The sequence below is a fragment of the Fukomys damarensis genome, unplaced genomic scaffold, assembly GCF_012274545.1.
Source record: "Fukomys damarensis isolate Sample0158 unplaced genomic scaffold, DMR_v1.0_HiC HiC_scaffold_1, whole genome shotgun sequence".
NCBI classification, from domain to species: domain Eukaryota; kingdom Metazoa; phylum Chordata; class Mammalia; order Rodentia; family Bathyergidae; genus Fukomys; species Fukomys damarensis.
The window spans coordinates 70848679-70862578 of record NW_022900913.1 but is presented as its reverse complement, the minus strand read 5'-3'; the positions used below and the strand labels follow the sequence as shown (position 1 = coordinate 70862578).

Genomic DNA, 13900 nt, shown 5'->3' with positions numbered 1-13900 from the left:
CCCTTTCCTCCGCCTTGCGCGCCGCCTCTTCCGCCGTGCGCGCGCCGCCCACCTTTAGCTGTCCGGGCCGAGGGGATAAAGGACGCGTTTGGGCGACTCAGGCAAGCCCAGGAGTCAGTCCCGACCTTGCGCGGCACCGTTGATACCGCCGTAGAACCTGGTCACTTCACGTCAGTCTTCTAGTTTTTGAACCGTCGTGCCGCGGTCTGGCCGGCCTCTCCAGGTAGGTCTCAAGTTCTGTCCGTCTACCTGCCCTCGCGGTGCTGAGGTCGAAGGCCCAGTCGCCAGCTGCGGAGGGAGAGCTACGGCGACTGGGGTCCTAGCTGCGTGGCCTCCGGGCGGACATGGGTGTTCCGAAGAGGCCTTTCTGTTTCATTAAGTGACTGGAGGAGTGGAGCTTTCCGTATCTCAACATAACGTTGTGAGAGGTCAGCCTGTGTGCAGCGGGCGGGGGCTCAGGGGACGCAGAAGAGGAGGCGCGGCGGCGAGGGCCTGCCCTTCTAGCTCTCTAGACTGGCACTTGGCAGCCTGTAGCTTCCGGGAGTCTAGGATGACATCCCACATCTGCGCCGTGCGGGTCCGCAGTGTACCCAAACAACACCAGGCAGTTACCCACAGTCCTGGAGAACCGTGCTTGTAATGTAAGGTGGACAGGAACAGTGACTGAGAAACTGTGGGAGCTACTCAGTGGCAACCACTGGGATGTTAATTTTCAACCCCAGCGTTGGCAAATAAAAATAATTTATGGCTAAGAATGCACTGCAGGAAGAACGAGCCCACCTGGAGAGTGAACCCAGGACTAGACCTTAGGAGCCTTCCTTCCCAACCCATATCTTACCCTTGGGGCTGTGACCATTTAAAAGGGTCCTCAAACTATGTGGGCCTTTGGTACCAACTGTGAATGGTGTACTACACACAAACCTAAGGTTTTTACAATGTTTTAACATTATTTCTGGTGCAGAGGCTGGAACCCAGCACCTTTCACACTCAGCCACTGAGCTACATCTCCAAGCTAGTTTTTTCAATTTAAATTGTGATTTGTGTGGGTCCCAAGTGGGTTATAGCATTTTAGTCATTTTGTGGTTTAACTGATAATGACTTAGCTTCAGTTGTGGTAAGTTGTTCACTTATGCTCCAAGATTTTCGTACTTCATAATCATTGTCAAAGTATGCTTTGTGCGGTTTGTAGAACTCCCTCCTGTAAAGAAACACACGGTCATGTTACTTGTTCGAGGAATGTGTGTTTCTCTCCCCCTTCTTTACATTTTTGCCTACTGTAAAACTTAGGACAGAGCTCCTAGAAAGAGAGACATTTTAGAAAGCAGTGAACTTCATTTCAAAAAGTAAACATTTAAGACAATCCTTACTGGGAGATGCAAGGGCTGTGCTTTGGATTATGAAGGTGAAGATAAAGACATTTTTTAGTAGCTTAATTGAATTTTAGAATTAAAGCTTATGTGTCTGTACAGGTAAGAAACAGACAAAAGCATACAATATTTAGTATATATTAGAGCGTTTAGAATCCAGTAGTGGCAACCTATGGCACACACATAAGACACCAGGCTGTTTGTATCATTGAAAACTCTAAAAAGTTCACCAACACTGATTTAGATTTGAATTTTAGCCCTTTACTACCCTTAGTGACCTGCCTTTTACTGTGTGGAATGGTGAAAGGCCAAGTGGGGAGCTGTCATTTATTCAATAAACGCTACCATCTTTCCCAAGTCCAACTCAGTACAGTTACCCTTACATATAAATTGGGAAGTTAGCCTCAAAAAGGGCAAATGGCACCCAAGGTCATATAATTCAGGACTGTCTCACCTGAAAGCCCTTACCTATATGGATGCTGCTTTTTTATCCTCCAGAGGTGGAGAGTGCTGAGTTCCCACACACAGCTAAACTTAATAGCAAGAATACCTGCAGTGAAAAAGTAACAGGTGCACAGGGCTAGCCTGAGTGTTGTAGACAGGTAGTCCCTCACACTACCCTCCATGCAGTCTTTCAGGTGTAGCTGCTGTTAAATGTGAATTAAAGGAGGTCATGGATTTGAACTAAGCTGCTGCTCTTGACAAAGCTGAACAGAATAGAGACGCTCACCATAAAGTTGCTCGGCACCAAGCTGAAATGATCTGATGAAATCACAAAAGAAGTCAGAATTAGAACAGCCACAGTTCCCACAGGCCAGTTTTAATTGGTATGATAATGAAGTTCCCTGACAATCCTTACCCAGGATGATGTTAACTGATTGATCATTGTTCTCACTGTCCCCTCCTAACTAAAAACATGACTTTTTTATTTCTGCTTTCTTTAGCCTTTTTCTGTATGTGAAACCAAATCTCTTCAGCTCAGCCCATTGGAACGTACATTCTCTTTTATGAAACAAAGTGTTGCCCAATTCTAAGATTGAAAATGAAGCCAAATGAGATCTTTAAATTGCTGTGTCCTTTGACACTGCTGTCATTGTATCTTATCTTTCCAGAGGAAGGTGAGGCCAACAGTTAAATTCCTACTTCATGGGTCTCAAGCATGGGGCCATAGCCAGATCTCAGTTCTCTCAGACTCCAGAGTGGTTTCTAGTCCTTTCCGCCCCTCACACTGACCTGAAATAGGTGTTGTGTTACTCTTGGAAGTGGCCACATGATCTTGTTACCTCTTGCAAGTCTATCTTGAAGCTGGCCCTACAGGGGCCTGCGTGATCTGAGCTCACCTCTGGGGTGGGGTTGATTTGAGACTTGGAGGTTCCCTCCTCCACAGAGTGCTAGAGGGCAAGTATTTGCATAGCTCCTTCCTCTGGATCAGCAAATGGCAGCTGACTGCCCTGTGACTTCACAGGGAGGAGAAGGGACCAAGCTCCGGGCAGCAAGGGCCAAGTATGCTAGACTGGCCAAGAAGATAGGAAACAGGTTTTCTTACTAGCTGGTGAATGGGCTCTGAAGACACTTATTCTAACAAGATAATTGTTTTGAAAGGTAGCACTCATTTTAGTTTGAAAAATATGATAAATGTGGGAAAATCAGTTTTGTAACTTTATGATCGCGTCCCATGTCCTGCCCATAGCTGATAAAGGAGAGAACATCCACTATGCTTTCACCCTTACCCTTGTAGGCAGCTGCATGTGCTTGAGTTTGAAGACTTTGTTGGGGATCTAGTGCTATGGTCCACACCATATGCATTTGAATTTGTCTTCCCTCTGTTCTGGGGTTTTTTGACATTGGGAAGCAATGTTTTAATTTGATTAAATTTTACACTTTGGCTGGCTTTGACATTCCACACACGAGGTGAGGGCCTAAGAGTGGGAAATTTGGTAGGCACGAACTAAACAAGCCTACCTTGCCTGGCTGACTTGGGTGCAGTGTGGAGCAGCAGAGTGACTTCAGCTGGTGCTCTCAGTTTTAGGGAAATCTCCCCAAGGGCTCAAAATCCAATTTCTGAAGCCCTTTCTCTTATGGGTGGGTCATTGTGGGGAAACAGGCTGAAGTAAAGGAACTCAAAAGGGCAAGTTAGAAAGTTGCTGAACTGAGTTTCATAGGGACTCTGCAGTTCCTGCATCTGGATCTTTGGCGAGCTGTTGGAAGGAAAGCCCACAGTGCTGCATCTTCCCAACAGTCTGTCTCTGCAGGTGGGACCCACACCACTTTCCCCCTGCTCCACTTTCCACTACATGGGGTCAAGGCCAGCCCCAATTCCCATTGTGGCAAGTGGACAGCCAGCCCTTTGGAGGATCTGAGGTGTAAAGCTGGCTTCTCCATAGTCATTGCTTTTAGCCTGTTAGAAAGTACTTTGTTATTGCCTGAATGTCTCCTATAACCCATTCCTCCCATGGCCTAAGTCTTCTATTCTGCAAGTATTTGAGAGTAGTAATCACATCCTCCCAGAGACTCTTATCTAGGCCAGGCAGCCTTCCTTCCTGGGGAAGTTTTTCATGGTTTTGGAGCCTTTTTCTCATTTTCTAAATGTCCCCTTCTAAAGTATGTTACCCAGAAATAAATTTCAAATTTCATCTAATAATCGTAGAACAGATTAGTCCTGTGACAAACACAATACCATGGGGGCAGTGATAAGCAAGTTAATTTTCTCTAAGACCCAGCACACTGCTATCAATGTAGAGCTTGCTTTCAATAAAAGATCTCTGCTGTTTAAAAGTCAAATATTGCCAGGTGTGGTACACTTCGGGGGCTGAGGCAAGAGGATCACTGCAAGTTCCAGGCCAGCCTGGACTACAACGTAAGACCCTGTTTCAAAAAGCATAAACAAAAATCATTAAGCTGGCATCTGCCTATAATCCTAGCATCCCTGGAGGGTGAAACAGGAGGATCCCAAGTTTGAGGCCATCTGAGCAATTTAGTGATACCCTGTCTCAAAATTTTTAAAAAAGAGCTGAAAGTATAACAGCATTCCCTAGGTTTAGTCCCTGGCTTTAAAAAAGAAAGTCTCTTGGCCTGATTCAAGTACAAAAAAAATTTTATATATTGTAAGATATACCAACAGTACCGAGGGTTGTTTTGGAATCTGTTTCTGTCACAGCCCCATGTTTTCTCTGATTTTAACAGCTGCCTTTTATTTTCACCTAGGTAATCAGAGAAAATAGTTGAGTAATTAGGCAAGGCAGGAATGTGCCTCTCAAAACCTGACACCCAGAGCCCTCTGAACCCTGCTAGGCTGCAGTGTTTAGAAACCGGTCTCCTGGTTGTAGATGTTTCTCTCTGTCATTACATCACTATGTGCTTTCTTTCCATTCCTGTTTCTTGTCTCCCCTAACCCTCAGCTTATCAGAGAACCCTCTGTATCCACACCAATTTCTCTAAATACCTTTTTTGTATCCAAATATCTTGAAATTATTACTGTTTTTTTGTGGTGCTGGGGATTAAACCCAAGGCTTTATCCATGTGAGGCAAGTGCTCCACTGCAGAGCTGTATGTCCAAGGGCCCTTTTTTATTTTGAGATTGGATTTTGCTAAGTTTCCCAGGCTGGCCTCAAACTTGGGATCTTCCTGCCTCAGCCTCCCAAGTAGTCATATGAAATTTATTAGATTTATATTCTTGAAAAGAATATTATCTAGGTGTAGAGTCACTAAGTTTCTCCTAAATTAAAAAATTCTGTATTCACAATCCATGTAGGCAAATGCTAGCTCTAAACAGTATTCTAAATTCTCTAATAATTGTTTAGCAGCTTAGCTTCAAAGTAATTATGGATCTTTCCATACATTTTAGTCTAAATCTGCTGAATATCATGTGTGTTACAAATAGAAACCTCCTTTTGTGGTGGTGGTTGTGCTTAGGGCCTAAAACTATTCCTCACATGTTCTAGGCAGGTGCTTCTACTACTCAGCCACATCTGCAGCCCAAAAACTTACATTCTAATTAATGTTCCTTTTAATCCTTTGGAGAATATGTCCTGTTGATTTGGGATTATTAGTGTATTTCTTCAGGAATATTTCTTCACAAGGAAATGTTACTAAGTAGACTTAGAGAATTTTGTAGCAGAGGTGGCTGGGGAGGGAAGAGGACTTACATATCCTGTGTTGGAGGGAATCTAAATAGTAATGGGAGCTAGTTGGAATGATCATTTAATGATTAAAAGGTGGATTTTGGTTGCAATGATAGTGCTAACTGGATTTTTATTCTTTACTCTTTTAAAGGAACAGTGAGCAAGATGAACACCACCCAGGACCAGAGTAGCTGTGCCAGTATCAGAGAACCCCTTCTGAGGTGTAGTGATGCAAGGAGGGACTTGGAGCTTGCTATTGGTGGAGTTCTCCGGGCCGAACAGCAAATTAAAGATAACTTACGAGAGGTTGGATGTGCATTTTTGTTTCTTTGTCTGAATTCAGGGTGGGGCTGGTTAGAGCCTGGCCAAAGCTTCTCTTAGTGCCAGCCATGAAGTTTCGCTCTGTGCCACACATGGTCTCTTAATCCTGGTCAGCTGCTGCCTGGTATGTTGATTCCAGAGAGGAAAAAGGCAGGTGTGGAGAAGCCTGGAAAGTGCTTTACCACTCCTGAGCCCTGCATTCAGTGTGCATTTTTTTTTTTTTTTTTTTTTTTTTGTGGGAGGGAAGGCATGAGGTTTTGTTACTTGTTAACCACTGAATATTATCCAAAATTACAGATGGAACTGTAAGTTAATTGTACAACACAAAATTATGCTAATGGTAAAAACTTACTGGAATTTACCAAATACTCATTAGTATATTTTTACATTGCTATATGACCATTTGCTTTCAATTGCTAATGATAAGCAGGGTATGGTGGCACATGCCTGTAATCCCAGCACTCGGGATGCTGAGGCAGGAGGATTGCTGTGAGTTCGAGACCAGCCTGGGCTACATAGTGAGCTCCAGGTCAGTCTCAACTACATAGTGAGACACTGTCTCAAACAAAAAACGATCGATTGCTAATAATAAAAGTTATAATTTGTTTAATCACTATGAAAATCCATATTGCAAATGGCTGTTCCTGTTTAGAAAAATTCACACAGCTTTAAAGATGGATTAAATCCACTTTAATCCTAATCTACAAATAGATTATGAACAGCAAATATACTGGTAATTTTTCAGCACTCTAACAAGCTTATGTATCAATGGTAGGTCAGTGTGCCTTTTTAATTGGTCCTCTGCCATTGATGAAAATATTCAAGGTATTAAGCAGTCTCCTGCTTAGCTGCATCCTCTGGATATGTGAGGAGTAGTCCTTCAGCGTGCCCCGTCTTTGCTGGATTTGTCATTCCAAGAGGCAGAATGAAGTTGGTTGATCAGAATAGTCTTGTTAGTCAAGTATTGAAACACCCTGTTATACAGAAAAAAAATGTTTTAAAATATAGCTACTTATTTGAATTCTCATATGCGGCTTATAGCTAGTTTCTCTTCTTTGGATTTTTATATTTATCCTTTGTGTGATTCACTGTTTATACATGTAGTTTGTAAGTTTATTCACTCTGTCCACTTTAACGGCCTTCTATCTCTTGTTATGTGGTAGCACGTCCTTACTATGTGAGCCTGCTGCAAATGGACTGCTCGTGGCCAGCTTTTAAGTTAATCCTCTCGGTCTTTCACTGATGAACTCCCAAGGCCATATATTCTAAATTATTTGGAAAATAGGGAATCTGTATCTTCTGGCATATCCTTGTTTTTGTTGTTTGGTTTGGTGTTTTGGAGCTTTTCTCCCATTATGTTAGGTCATCCAAAATAAACCTAATCTTAAGAGGAAGATTAGTAGTATGGAGGGAAGACTTTAGAGATTAAGTATGCCTTTAAGGCTAGATTCTTAAACAGGGCTTTGTGGGTCTATGAGTGGGCTTTTGGACTTAAATCTGAAATTATAGGCACAACGTAGAGCGTATTCGTTTTCCTGATGAGGCTCTCCATGGATGTCATGTAATCAGAAGGATTTGTGACCCACAGATATTTATGATTCTTGCAGTTTCGTGTCATTCTTTGAGCTATGGCACTAGTGAAGCTAACATATGTGTCCCACAGGTGAAGGCTCAGATCCACAGCTGCATAAGCCGCCACCTGGAGTGCCTTCGGAGCCGAGAGGTGTGGCTGTATGAACAGGTGGATCTCATCCATCAGCTTAAAGAGGAGACACTGCAGCAGCAGGCCCAGCAGCTCTACTGGGTAAGGCAGCTTTGTGCCTAGACTTGGTTCCAGCATGACATTCTCAGAGAATATTTTCCTGCTAATACAGCATTAATTTAAGTCACATAAAAGTTTAATCTCAAATGCTGTTTTTTTAACTTAGGAATTGCTTTTAATGTTATTTAATGTCATTATGGCTACATGGTTTCATTTTCTTGTAGCTCTTGGGCCAGTTCAATTGTCTTATTCATCAACTGGAGCGCACCCAAAGCAAAGATCTAGCCAATCAAGTTTCTGTGTGCCTGGAGAGGTAAAGACCCTTTTTGCTAGTTTTGACTATGAAAGTCAGTTTTGTTACTTACTGCATGTGTTGGGATTTAACGTGTCTGTTCTTACAGTAAGTTTATCTTGCTTTATATATTTACACTTGCTGATATGATTAAGCTATCAGAAAAGTATAATCATTTAAAATATGTTTGTGATTTGATTTCAAATAAATCGTGGAAAGAATTAAGTTTGTGAACCAAGTTACCACTTCAACTCAATCTGGCTTTTGTTTTCCAAGTAGCTAAAATAACTCTTGAAAATAGAGAAATCCTGTGTATTTTTTCCCCAGGCTAGGCAATTTGACCCTTAAGCCTGAAGATTCAACTGTCCTGCTCTTTGAAGCTGACACAACCACTCTGCGCCAGACCATCACCACATTTGGGTCCCTTAAGACCATTGTGAGTAGTGCAGTTATCATGCTTCCTACTGTGCTCACCCTGGCTGAGGCCTCACAGCTGCTCCTGTTACTGTGAATTGAGGCTTTCTCAAGGCATAACCTTCAGAAACTTCCTATTCTGACTGGTGTAATAATTATATAGTAGGGAATTCTCAGATTTGATTTCTTTGTAAACCATTGAATTTAAATACTCTATGAAAACAGTAATGCTCTGCTTAAGACTTCTGAAATTTAGTTTCACTTTTTTTTTGGTAGGAAAGCTTAGCATAAATAACACCATGAAATTGTCTTCATTTTATAGCAAATCCCTGAGCATTTGATGGCTCATGCTAATTCAGCAAGCATTGGGTCCTTCCTAGAGAAAAGAGGTCACATTCCAATGCCAGAGCAGGTGAGATGCTGTTTTGTTTCTGGTAACTGAAACATTACTTGGATTATATTTTCTTTGAGTTTTGACCAGATCACTTTTTCGTACTATTCCCATGGTAAGGAGTTACTTTATTCAATTGAATTCTTTTTTGCATTATTGAATATCAAATTGTTTTGTGTTGAAAAAAACAGTTATTAATTCATAGTAAATTATCATTAGTTGTCTTACTGGTTTAGTCTCTGTCCTGGGGACCAATTTCTGTTTCATAGAGGTAATTTGTTTGTAAAGATAGATCCTAGACATTTTGAGTTGAGACAAACCTAGAGAGCAGCTGTGTTCCTTGTTTTAAGACTGGAAATTTAGTTTTGGGAAGAACCCATGCCTTGCTCAGGGCAGGTGATAATTCAAAGCAGAGTCAGGTGAACTCCTCCTGCGCTTGACAGTGCCTTGTTCAACAGCAGGGTTTCCTGTGATCAGGTCATCCATCCACCAACTGCCTAGAAAGGGGGACAGTGATGGCTAAAGAAAAATAAGACAGTAGACACTTACATAATTTCAAAGTATATGGGGGGCCAGGAGATCAGTGACTCAGAGTGGGTAAAGACACTCCCAGCTAGCCATTATTTATTGGGTATAACTGGAGGAACAGCGGTAATCCTACATTGAGAGGATCTTATGTTGATGACGGCAGTAAGGAGAGCTCTCTTAATAGTAGGATGAAATAGCAGGCTAATGAAGTTGTCCTTCCCCTATGTGAAACCTTTCCCTTTTTTTTTAATTACTACTTTGTTCTCAAAGAACCAAGATTTCTTCAGCTGATGTACTCTTGCCCTTGAGCATCACAGTATCACAGGATCATTGAGGCCTCAACTTGGGACCTGGAGGCAAAACAAGAGTTATGTTTCCGCATGCCATAGCTGGCTCTCAGGCAAGGTGATATTGGGCCTTAGACAGCTATAGTCATACTTTATAATTATGAAATGATTTTTCCCCAAAACTTATGTAGAATGGCTCTCGACAGTGTGAGCAGCAGAAGTCAGCGCCCAGCAGCATGGCTGTACCTCTCAGTGAGTGGCTTCTTGGAAGCAAACCTGCCAGTGCTTTCCAGGCTCCTTTCATGCCCAGCACCAACCCCCAGGACTGGCTGAGCCACAAACAGAGCTTAGAGAATGGCCAGGTGCGTTGCTGCCTTCATAGTTTCTGAGGTTCATGTAGGAGTCAATGGAGTTCATGACTAGTAATTTGTTTAGTTTTTAAATCATAATCTGGAAACATGTTTTTAATAATATTTTTAATTAAAAAAATGACATCTTTACTGTGGATAGAAAGTTTTAAAATTAGATTTTTTCCAGCAATATATTTGAATTTAAATATATTTGTCATTAATTTCTATAAAATCTTCAATTAAAATTCATCAGTTGGCCAAAACTTAAATTCTTATTTTTCTGGATATGAATGAAATTGCCCTAAACACTTTAAGATTATTTGTGCACATCCCTGATCCATTCATTCCATTCTTAGATGACAGTTCTACCTACCCTTTAAAGCTTAAAACATTGCCAGTTTAGATTTCAAGAAGTGAGGAACAGTTGATATTCCCACTAGCAGAGGATTCGTTGCCCACACTTCCTGAAACTTTTAATCAAAATACTCCAAGTATTTTTCTTACTCTGCATTTTATACTTTTCAGTTTTCTAAAACTACAGAAAGTAGAATTATGTAGTCAGATACATATTTTAATAACATAAATTCCTTGCCTCTTGGCTTTACTGTGTACTTGGCTTTACTGTGTACTGTGTGTATTGGGCAAGACAGTAAATATGCAGACAAGATCTCCAAACATTCATTATTATTCTGGCTAATGTTGTACCTTTCCTGTGTAGACATCTGCTAGAGCCTGCAGTGTCTTTTCTGATGTCTGGGGCACACTACAGGGCTTAGAAAACTGGCTGCTCAAGAGTCAGCAACAAGAAGTTCCTGGAAAACCAAGTTCCCTAAAGCGTAAGAGCCATTCTACCACTTCCTTCTCCAGTAAAGTTGAGAAGGTTGGCAATCCAGAGAATCTTGATCAAGTTGACTTGGGCCTCTCTGACTGGCTGGCAACTCCCCAGGAGCCTTTCAAGCTGGAGAAGCCTGAGAGTGGCAGCCATGAAGCCAGTGAGAAGTTTAAGCTCCTGTTCCCAGTGTTCCAGGAGCCCTACAGCGTGAGTGATTGGCTTGCCCAGCCTGACTCCTGTACCAACTGTCAGGGCAACCAGCCCAGAGGTGTGGAAATTGAAAACCTGGGCAATCTGAAGTGCTTGAATGACCACTTGGAGGCCAAGAAACCACTGTCCACCCCCAGCATGATTACTGAAGATTGGCTTGTCCAGAATCATCAGGAACCATATAAAGTAGAGGAAGTGTGCAAAGCCAATGAGCCTTGCACAAGCTTTGCAGAGTGTGTGTGTGATGAGAATTGTGAGAAGGAAGCTCTGTGTCGATGGCTTCTGAAGAAAGAGGGAAAGGATAAAAATGGGATGCATGTGGAAGTCAAATCTGAGCCTGAAAATCACAGAGTGTCCCTCGACATGTGGCTCTGTCCTTCTAGAAAAGAGATAACGGAACACACTAAGGCACCAAAGGCATTCGGTCCTTCTAGAATTACTGATTCCTTCCAGGTCCTAAAAAACAGCTCCTTGTCAGAGTGGCTCATCAGGTCCTCATGCAACGAAGGGAGCCCCAAGAAAGTACCAAATACAGAGGACAAGGCTGGTAAACAAAAGCTTAAAAGCCCCATGACCACTTCCTGGTGCTCCTTTAACACTGCTGACTGGGTCTTGCCTGGAAAGAAGGTGGGGAGCCTCAGCCAGTCTTCTGAAGATAAGTGGCTCCTTCGAAAGAAGGCCCAGGTAAGCAGACATCCAAATTACCCTATTGAGTTTTACTTTCTCAATTCCATACCTTACAGAAGGCCCAGATCCTTGAACATATTAAATTTTATATTTGGCTCCAGTATTAATTTTGATGCCATATTACCAACAGGAGGAAGATTTACAGTTACTCAAACTGAACTATTTTTGTGCATTCCTGGTCCCCAAGCCCCATCCAGGAAAGAAAAAACTTAGCCTGTTTAATTGCTTTACAGAAAGGACTTAGGGAAGAAATAGCAATTGCAATAATACGCTCTTGGTTATTAGAGAATGGCCAACATCTATATTATTCTTTATAGATACTATTTGGAGTTGAGTCAGTCTTGAAGCAATCCACCGTTTTTGTTTTCTTGCAGGAAGTATTTCTTAATTCACCCCTACAAGAGGAACATAACTTTTCTCCAGACCGATATGGCCTCCCAGCTGTTTGCGATCTCTTTGCCTGTATGCAGCTTAAAGTTGATAAAGAAAAGTGGTTGTATCGAACTCCTCTACAGGTGGGTACCTGCCAGAAGTGCAAATGCTAGAGAGCTGTCCTTACATACGATTTTATGTTTTACCCATACTCCCGCTAGCTGTGACGGCAGGAGAGGAAGTACTCCTAAAAGTGCCATGTATTTGAACTTGCTCTGTAACCAGACGAACTGAAAGTGACCTTTCAAGATGTAATAATGGTCAGGAATTTTCATAGCCCATGCAGATTCTAGTAGTTTATTGAGAAATGAGTCAGTTTGAAGGTGAAGAGAATTTCCTTTTCTTCTGTGGTTAAGTGACTTCTCATCTCTGGGTTTTACAGATGTGAAGGAGTGGACTGTGATGCCAGAGCATCTCTGCAGATCATCTCATCTATGAGCTGTGGCTGCTTCTCCATTGTGTTCCTGGGTCTGACCAGCCAGCTTAGTTCCTTTTCTGCCTGAGTTTGAACTAGCCAAGAGACTTCATCAAATTACAGCCCACTTTGTTACAGAAAGAGGCTATTTGTTGATGCTGAGGTGATAGGGTTCTCCTTACGAAAGTATGAATTTGCCCCACACTAGAAGGGCATCGTAGGGGACAGGTCTCTCCCTAGCTTCCATGGCTCCTGAGATTGGGTTATTAGTGGAAATGCATAAACACTAGTCCCCAGAGTGAAATGTTTCCATAACCCATGTGTGTTCAGTATTAAGCTAGCAGACTCCTGAGCCGTTTGATGGCCCTTTACATGCTTCTCTTGCTGTGGGTTTTCTTGGGTTAGTGATCTGAAATGATTATTCTGTTCAATTAATATACAGCCTGTTGCACACAAACATTAACCCTGCCAATGTAGTGGTGTTTTTTCCTTACCAAATCGTGTATTAGTAATCTTGGCTATTTGTGACATTGCCACACATTTTAGCCTACGTGTCAGCTTTGTATTATTTTTTCTTCACTGGGAAAAAATATAGCAAATGCAGATTTTGCCCTTATCACTTTCTCTGTTACTGAATTACCCAGTAAGCCCTTAGAGGACTTTCAGAAACATTTTCAGGTTTGTACAAACTCAGCCTCTTTTCCAATATTCTACACACCTACAGGCTCTAAAGAGCCCTAGCTAGAAATGTAGTACTTGAACTATTCACCACCTTAAGGATTTCTGGTGCATCCTGAGTAAATGAAACCTGAGCTTAACACCTGGTGCTTTTGACTAGGGGTGGTCAGTGTCCTATTGATGCAAACACAGCATTCCTGTACCCCCAAAGGTATAATGCAGTGGTGGCATTTTAGTGAACAGGTAGTTTCAATAATTGTGCCTTGGGGTGCTTACTAAAGCTTTATAGATGGAACCATTGGTTGTTTTCTCAGTATCTTTAGTCATTTAAACATTTCTCTGTAGGTGAGTGGGTTTTACAATTCTAAGATCTTAGCTGCCTTCTGGGCTTTGAAACTATCAAGTCTCTTAACTGCCTGTGTTACTGGAAATACTGAGGGAAATATCAGTCTCACAGTGACACTGCCATACAGCTTCTCTGGAATCCTTTTGAGCCACAGCTGAAAAGAGCCTCTTTGTAATTCTTCCATTTACCACTGAGAATTATAATAAAGGTGGTAGGTAAAAACAACTTGGAGCCTTTACAGTATCTTAGTTGCAGCAAATTTTGTAGTTTCATTTTTGAGAGATCTAACACACTTTTTATACCATCAAAATGTGATTTATACTAATCATTAAGCTAATGAGTATGTAAAACATTTTGCACTGATGCATTTTATACCTCCCTCCATTAAAAGCCACAACAATTATGTGTGCATTTGTACAACAAGGTTAAAAATGTGTTTATGCGGTACACTTGGTTAGGAATACAAG

General features: G+C 41.9%; 1 protein-coding gene across 4 annotated transcripts in view; it reads left to right on the top strand.

Moving 5' to 3' along the window:
- Ncoa4 (nuclear receptor coactivator 4) overlaps window positions 1-13842 on the top strand; it is a 21331-nt gene extending 7489 nt beyond the window's left edge. Inside the window, exons 1-10 of one of the 4 annotated variants that reach the window (XM_010622497.1) lie at window positions 26-223; window positions 5640-5794; window positions 7473-7613; window positions 7796-7884; window positions 8191-8299; window positions 8600-8689; window positions 9675-9845; window positions 10552-11559; window positions 11937-12077; window positions 12377-13842. In XM_010622497.1, coding sequence (XP_010620799.1) covers window positions 5654-5794; window positions 7473-7613; window positions 7796-7884; window positions 8191-8299; window positions 8600-8689; window positions 9675-9845; window positions 10552-11559; window positions 11937-12077; window positions 12377-12382 — 1896 coding nt within the window. In that variant the 5' untranslated portion in view covers window positions 26-223; window positions 5640-5653 and the 3' untranslated portion in view covers window positions 12383-13842. Of the gene's footprint in view, window positions 1-25; window positions 224-5639; window positions 5795-7472; window positions 7614-7795; window positions 7885-8190; window positions 8300-8599; window positions 8690-9674; window positions 9846-10551; window positions 11560-11936; window positions 12078-12376 lie in introns of those variants that run through there. The other 3 variants (XM_010622498.2, XM_010622496.2, XM_010622499.2) reach the window with 3 other exon arrangements.
- Window positions 13843-13900: the final 58 nt, after the last annotated feature.